Below are 8265 nucleotides of genomic sequence, written 5' to 3'. Positions count from 1 at the left end.
TCAGAGTTGCGTTGTTGTGAGGGGGGGTGTGCGGGTGGGCTGGGGGGTGGGTGGGGGGGGGGGGGGGGGGGGCGGGGGGGGGGCGCGCTTAGCCTCAGGTGGAGGAGTTTAAGCATTTGGGCATCTTGTTCCTGAGTGATGGCAGGATGGAGGAGAAGATTAATCAACAGATCAAGGCCTCGTCCTAAGTAATGAGGATGTTGTTTCAGTCTGTTGTGGTGAAGAAAGAGTTAAGTCAAAAGGCAAAGCTCTCATTAACTCGTCCGTCTACATCACAACCCTCACCTGTGGTCATGAGGTTTGGATCATGATGGAAAGAACGAGATCCGGAAACAAGCAGCTCCACCTTAGAGATCAGCTGAGGAGCTCCAACATCTGGGCGGAGCTTAAAGTAAAGCTGCTGCTCCTCTGCACCAAAAGGAGTCAGCTGAGGTGGTTTGGGCATCAGATTGTGATGCTTCCTGGACGCCTTTCTTGGGCGGTTTTCCAGGCATGTATATCTGAGCAAACCTAGACCTGGGGAATCCCAAGGCCTGGAAACACTTCAGGATCCCTCAGAAGAGCGTGTTGCTGGGGAGAGGGAGGTTTAGCTTTCTCTACTAGACCTGTTGCCTCTGAGATCCGACTACAGATAAACGGTAGAAGATGGAGATGTAGACTAAAATAATGATTGAAACACATGATTCTGAATAATTGGAAATATTTTTGACGCTGTGTCATATCAATTAAAATAAATGCAATTTCACAACACATAGTAAACTGTAGTATTTACCAAAAAAATAAAAATGTTAGGGGAGAGAGTTTTTTTTTATCCCACCTTTATTTAGTGGAAAGGATGGTTAAAAAATGGCTCATTGTGTCAATAGATGGTCTGAACTGAGCCTTTTCATTCAGAGGTTCACCCATTTATTTTTCTATTATCTACAGTAAATAAAAAGAAAATGATTTCAATAATCAAATTAAAATAAAGTAAAACAGAATAAAACAAATTAAAAATGGATTGCCCAGTGCTTTGTATGCCAAAGTTTCAAACTAAATGTCAGCGCTCTAAGTGCTCAACATCTGTCAAACAGCTGTAGACATGTTTTTTCATTCATTCATTCAACCTTTATTTATCCAGGTTAGTCTCACTGAGTCACGAGGAACCATTTACAAGAGTTTTAGACGGACAACAGATAAAGAACAAACGATGGTTAGCTGCGGTGGCCATCTTGAATTGGGTTGACAGCAAAAGGTAATCAGTTGTACAATGATGCCTTTCTGGGAATATTATTAAAACCTGCACAGTGATTCATTAGAAATGTTTCTAACAAACAAACATTCACACAGATAATTACATTATCACCCACAGTTTATGGCAGCAGGTAATAGCACAAATGTTACAAAGCTACTAATGAAGTCTGGAACTTTACCTTGGCAGAAACAAGTTTTTATTTGCTGAAACAGCTGAATAGTAGCTAAAACAAGCAGAAATAAGCTTAAATTAGTAGGAGGAAGTTGGGAGAACATGTTTTTTGCTGAATTAGGCTGAAAAAAATGTAAATGATTGCAAGAAATGTGAAATAGGCTGATAACAATTAAATTAGCATAAAAACAGCCAAATGCTAGCTGAAATAGCAGAAACCTACAGAAATAAGCTGAAAGGAGCACAAAATAGTATAAATAAGTTGGAAGAAGCGTAAAAATATTGAAGTTAGCTGCATTAAGCTGAAAGTAACATCTGAAAAACAGATGAAATTAGCTGAAGTAGCTGAATTATTTTTTTGTTTTCGTTTAGAGCCTATTTGGGATTGTTGTCAGCTAACAGTATGACAAGTTTCAGCTGAATAGCTCTAAAAAATGTCAACGTTATACTAGTTTTTCTCTAAAACAGCTGAACAGTAGCTAAAGAAATTTAGAAAACAGCTAAAACTTCAAAAAGGAGGTGGAGGGAGCTTAATTGTGCCCTCTAAGGCTGAAAAAGGCAGAAATTGGCACAGTAAATTTGACATTATCTGAGAAAAGCTGTAATTTGACAACAACAGCAGAATAGAAGCTAAAACAGGCAGAAAGAAGCTTAAGACACTAGAAGGAAGTCGGGAGAGTATGTTTTTGCTGAATTAGGCTGATAAAAGTTTAAATGATTGCAAGAAATGGGGAATAAGCTGAAAAAGATGAAATTAGCATAAAAACATCTAAATGCTAGCTTAAATCACAGAAGTAGCTGAAACCTACCGAAATAAGCTGAAATTAGTCAAAATAAGTTTGAAGAAGCATAAAAATCTTGAAGTTAGCTGCATGAACCTGAAAGGAACAGCTGAACAAGCAGCTGAAATTAGCTAAACTAGCAGGTTTTTGTTTAAAATGTTGCACAAGGAAGCTGAAACAACCTTAACCAGGTCTAAGTGTGCAAGTATTAGTACAAGGTCGTCAACGGGTCAAAAGATATGAAGGTTGGAAAATTAATATTTATTTCTCAAGGCTGCTGAAGTATATTTTAGAGACATCAGGGTAACAAACAAATCCCCATTTTCAGTGAACTAGCCCACCCACCCCCACCCCACTCTTTCAGGTCCACCTGTGTGACGCATCTGTTTGTGAATCCAGATGTTTTCCACTTACAGCAGTCAGCTCAGCCAGCCGGTCCTTCATCCTCCTGATCCGATCCGATCCGATCCGCGGGGCTCCTCAGCTCAGATCAACAGAACATCCTAAAAGCCTCAAAGTGTGGCGGGACATGCCGAGAACTGAAGGCGGGATGTTGGAAGGAAATAAAGCAGCTGACCCTTAAATCCAGGCCCCACGTGAACCAAAGTTTGGAGCCAAAACTTGAAAGCTCTGTTCAGCTGCCTTCTTCCTGGAACAGAAGTCGATATTTCCCCACAGCGACTGGAATCCTCCTCATCAACGACACTCCTCCTCTTCTCCCACCTCCTCCTTCCTCTATCAAACCTCAGGATGGAGATTAAAACAAATGTGTTGCTTCCTGAGTAGGAAATTAAACTTACATCATGCGGCTGATGTGAACAAAGACCATCAAATGAAAGAAATGTGTGAAGTAAATCCTTTAAAAGTTCTGCTGTGAAGTCTTTTCTGTGCCTCCGTGAATAAAAACCACGGTTTTCTCGCAGCTCGACATCAGTCCACCTCTCCACGGTCATATGAGCCGGTTGATAAATAAATAATAAATAGGTGAGGCGCTCGGATGACATGATGTTACTCACCTGGACGCCAGAGGGCGCTGTTCACCTGCAAGCTCGCTTTGAAGACAAGCCTGCTGCCTATAAAGAGCTAAGGAAACCTTTCACTAGATAAACTGAATTAAAATCTAACAAAAGGCACTCAGTTCTGCTCAGGTCTGTTTTTATTTTGCAGAATAGTTTAGGAAGTCTCTAATCTGCAGCTGAGATTTCAACCAGCTTTAATAAAATGTTAATAATTAATTTCCTTGAAGGGATGTCCGCCGCCTTTCATGCTGCAGCTTTAACCTAATATCATTATGAGAAATTATGTTTTTGGTCAAATCTTAAAAGAAATGCAATGAGCCATCTCGTGCATTACAGCTCGGTCTCGCAAAATCTGTTAGCGCTTGAAGTATGTGTTGTGAATGACTCTCAGCTACTACCACAGCGAACATTAGCACAATATCTGCTAAACTGATTGCGTTATAGCTATATGTGCGCATCCTAAAATCAGTTGGCTGTTACTGAAATTTAGATTTAGGTTTTCCCCCAAAGTTAATCAGCTCTGAATCGACATCTAACGGTTCTTTCCTGAAAGTTTCATTAAAATCCGTTCAATGCTTTATGAGATATTTTGCTAACAGACAATTTACTTTGCATAGTGAACAGCACAGTTTTAAATAACGGGCAATCTGCCAAACTGACTGAGGTAAAGGCATTTTGTGGCTGTGGCGGCCACTTCAATGGTTTTGACTGAAATTAATCACTTGTAGATGAATATTCACTGTTTTTTTTTTGTTTTTTTTTTCAGGTTTCTTTAAAATCAGTTCAGTGGTTCATGAGATGTTTGGATAAAAAACAGACAGGAAAAACATTAACGTCCACTTCAGCCTTTCGATGGTGGGCGATAAAAACCCGTTCCACCAGGTTCTGTGCCCCAATTATTTAACTGGACATGAACAGATGATCAGACCACAGTTTTGTCCACGTCACTGTCTCACATGTTGATCTGGACCGCAAAGATCTCCTTCATTTCCCTGCAAAATCTTCAGTTACGCACAAAGCGTGCCATTTTACGCACACGAGCTGAACAGCCCTCCTTCAGAAGGCCCAAAGCAGAAAAAAGAAAAGGAGAGATGACATCACGTTTTGTAATTCCCACGTTGAGTCCAGTCCAGCTCCGTGCACCTCCTCTGAGCTCCTCCACTCCTCGCAGATTGCAGGACCAGGCGCAGGAAGCCCAACAATCAGCAGCTTTCTGTCGGATCAACAAGTTTGGCTCCAGATGTTTGACCATGACTGAGCAGACTTGACGTTTTCCTGCTTCACTCTCTAAACTGAGCTTTAAAAAAATAATAATAATTTTACCACAGCTTGAAGACTTTTCTTTTTAGCTGGGACTCATGAACTCCTTAGATCATTTTGGAAACATGAGGAAAACCTTTTGGATTTATCTTTTTGTGAGGATTTAAAGTGATTTTTTTTTTTTTTTAAAGAATGCTCTGCTTTTTAACAGCAATGGAGATTTGTTTGAACTTTAGTCTTTTAACAGCTGTTCTCTCCTGTTTTAAGGTAAGTTCAACAGACGTGAGTCGGGGAAAAGTCTCATTTCCCCATGCGAAGGTTTAATCAACTTTTGATTTTACAGGTTTATGCTCAAGTGCTGTCAAATAAAAAGCACCCAGGTGAGTCATTTTAGAGACTTTAATCATTTTTTTGTATTTTTGTTGCGCCTGTTCTGTTTCTCTTCAAATCATCAGCTCATGAGACAGGATTGAATTTGGGGGAGCATTGTTACCATCCAGGCCAAAGGTTGTTATTGTTTACATCTGATTAATCAGAACAATCTGAACTTGCAGCTGTTTGATTCGTCCTCATCCATCATCCTTTAATTCATCCAAACTGGACGCTGCTGCGATGAATTCTGAGTAACGTTCGTTTTGGACTCTTGTGTGACTGATCTCTCTGTCCAGGCCTGGCGGTGTTGGCCACAGCTTCTCATTACTGGCCGCTCGACGCCGTGGACGGGATCCATGGACTGTGGGACCAGATTGGAAACAGGCCCGGTTACGTTAACGGGACGAACATAAGTATGAGCAGAGATTTGTTTCTGTGAATGAGCTGCCTGAGTAAACTTCAACACTTGAGCCACAGTTGAGCTTCATGAATGTTCCCCTCAGTTCAAAGCTCTTATTCTTCATATTCAGCAGAAAGTATTTTAATATCAATGAACGGGTCTGTTTTCATGCATAAGGTGCACTGGATTATAAGGCGCATTAAGCGAAACAAAACGGATAAGTCCAACTTTATTCAACTCATTCACAATAACCACATAATTTCTGTTCGAGGTCAGTAAACACAACCAGAATTAATGCGTAAGGTGCACCTGATTATAGAGCTCACTGTTGTTTTTGGAAAAAAATTAAAGGATTTTAATTGCACCTTATAGTCTGAAAAATACAGTAATAGTTTACTTAATGTGTCCTTTATTTTGAAAGCTACTAAAAATGAATGAATATGAATAAAATGAAAATGAATAAAAAATGCAAACTGACTCTGTACCTTTGCACAAACAGGCAGCTTGTTTTTTTTTTATGTGGAGTGAATCTGCAGGCGAGAAGTGAAAACTAACACAACTGTTAGAAAACTGCACCACCTAAAATGAATTGTTGTAAATGCAGGAAAAGATGTGATGACTAAAGTTGTTTTTGTTTGTTTTTTTCACAAAACTTTATTTGCATTATCACAGTATAACAAGAATACAATTGAACATAGTAGTGAAAAGAAGAAAAGAATGAAAGAATGGACAGAGGGAGCACAAATTGAACAAAAACATAAAAATAAAATTACCGTCATATGATTCTTGCAGGAAGAAAACAATTGTACAACATGTAACATGTGTGCTGAAGACTAAAGACAAAGATTGTAATTGAAAAGCAGCGCTGCCTCTAATGACTTCCTGTAAATTACAGAAAAGCTGTGCAGAGTCAAATGAGTTACAGAAACTGAAATGTTGTAGCATAAAATAAATTCCTTTACATTTATGTTATGTTATGTTGCTTATTTGTCACATGCAGGTTAACACAAGGTCAACAATGAAATGAAATGTTCAGGATGAGAAGAAGCGATTTGACTCGTTGGCACAAAATAAAATGCCAAAAAGTGAAAAAGAAACCTAATATTTACAAGGGCCAAAAGAAATATAGTGAATGACAAAATCATAAAATATAACGGTGCAAGTAGGATGAAGTAGTATAAATGTTATAAAATCTACTCGGTTTTAAACAAATTACCATAAATGCAGAAAAAGCCGTGCTGTCTACAATCACTTACTGAAATTGCTAGAAAAGTTGTAGCCTAACTAAAAAAAATGCAACATATTGCAATATATATATATAAATATAAATATATGAAACAAAACATGTACAAGTAAATATATACTTTTTATATATACTGTATATTTTGGAAAAGGGTAAAAATTGAATTCTCTTAAAATTGAACAGCTGATCAGGGCTCAGATAAGACATCTTTTGGGTCTAGAGCTGGCTCTTTTGTGAACGCTGACTATATTCTTTCTTTTGTTTTTGTTGATGTTGGCCATGACGTCAGTTGTTTTCTTTTCACAACAATGTTGTCCACCCTCTGTGAAATGTTGAAGTAGCTGAGAGGGATCGGGTATAGACACGAGCATGATGTGTGTCGTCTTGTTTTCTGTTGCCACTGAGCACGCCGCTCACCATCACTCTGTCTCATACCTGTGCAGCACGTCCCTCCCACTGTTTTCCACTCACTGTTCTCCTCTGTCACCCGTGGAGTGTCAATTACTGTTTGTTTGTTTGTTTGTTTGTTTGTTTCATCATCCAGCTCTCAGAGTCCACAACCACACTGTGCTTCCTCCACCTCATAACTCTTCCTATGTGTATACCAATGACTCTGCCTACACTAACATTTCTGCGATAGTAGGTGAGGATCCATCTCGTCCTTCACTTTTTATTTGTGCATCACACACATCTGTCTGCACACGAGTGAACTAAACATGTCACGTCTTTCTGTCTGCACTCGTTCAGTCTTGGAGTCTTGGATTAGTAGTTTAGATTTTCGCAAACTAGGTTTTAAAAAATACATTTTTGTTGACTTCTTGGTGATTTTATAAACTACATAACAAGGAAGGAAATTCTTAGATTGATATTTTAGACTTTTTTTTAGGTGTTTTTGGAAATGTTGTGATTAATCATTATCTTACCTGTTGTAGAAGAAAATCCTACAGGTTTTAATTTTGACCAAACTTATACATTAACTTTTGCACGTGGGTCCAAAACATGCAAAGTGGGTTGCTGCCATCCTAAAACAGTTTCGTTTTTATTTTTTTCTAACAAATTCATATAAACATTGTTTAATAAACTTTTACGTTGGTGTAGTTTTATGATACAGGGTTGTTTATATCAGGTTGAATGTTTAATATCGAGTGCAAAAAGCAGCGCCAAAAGCTAAATGAAGCCCTAAAGCCCTTCCTGAAGGACTATCAGAAGGGTTTTGCCTTAAGAACCATGATCTTTATAGGCTTTAAGTTTTTATGATATTGTTCACATGCACTACTATAAAAGCTGAGACAGAAATTGCTTTAAAATGGCGACACGGTGGTTCAGTTGGTATAGTTGTTGCCTCTCAGCGAGTAGGTCACCGGCTTGAATCCCATGAGGGGCCTTTCTTGGTGGACTTTGCGTGTTCTCTTTGTGCATGTGTGGGTTTTCTCCTGGTACTCCAGTTTCCTCCAACAAACCAAAAACATGCATGTTAGGCTGATTGGTAACTCTAAATTGTCCCTAGGTGTGAGTGAGAGAGTGAATGGTTGTTTGCCTTGTTTGTCTCTATGTGTCCCTGTGATGGACTGGAGACCTGTCCATGGTGTCCCCCGCCTCTCGCACAGTGACTGCTGGACATGGACACCAGTGACCACCATGACCCGAATAAGAAGAAGCAGAAGATAATGAATGAATGCATGGATGCATGGCTGCATGGATGGATGGATGGATGGATGGATGGATGGATGGATGGATGGATGGATGGATGGATGGATGGATGGATGGATGGATGGATGACCTGC

The 8265-nt window shown here is 39.3% G+C and overlaps 2 protein-coding genes across 2 annotated transcripts in view; one reads left to right on the top strand and one right to left on the bottom strand.

Annotated features, from left to right (window-relative positions):
• Positions 1-2674, bottom strand: part of stx2b (syntaxin 2b) — a 30486-nt gene extending 27812 nt beyond the window's left edge. Inside the window, exon 1 of the mRNA XM_037680580.1 lies at positions 2602-2674. Coding sequence (XP_037536508.1) covers positions 2602-2631 — 30 coding nt within the window. The 5' untranslated portion in view covers positions 2632-2674. The remainder of the gene's footprint in view (positions 1-2601) is intronic.
• Positions 2675-4679: 2005 nt separating this feature from the next.
• adgrd1 (adhesion G protein-coupled receptor D1) overlaps positions 4680-8265 on the top strand; it is a 58213-nt gene continuing 54627 nt past the window's right edge. The window contains exons 1-4 of the mRNA XM_037680696.1: positions 4680-4733; positions 4810-4846; positions 5135-5251; positions 7026-7124. Of these exons, the coding sequence (XP_037536624.1) occupies positions 4680-4733; positions 4810-4846; positions 5135-5251; positions 7026-7124 (307 nt within the window). The remainder of the gene's footprint in view (positions 4734-4809; positions 4847-5134; positions 5252-7025; positions 7125-8265) is intronic.

Source organism: Nematolebias whitei, chromosome 8, assembly GCF_014905685.2.
Source record: "Nematolebias whitei isolate Nwh7 chromosome 8, NemWhi1, whole genome shotgun sequence".
In the NCBI taxonomy this organism is placed as follows: domain Eukaryota; kingdom Metazoa; phylum Chordata; class Actinopteri; order Cyprinodontiformes; family Rivulidae; genus Nematolebias; species Nematolebias whitei.
The sequence above is the reverse complement of the archived record's forward strand: the minus strand, read 5'-3'. Positions and strand labels throughout refer to the sequence as shown.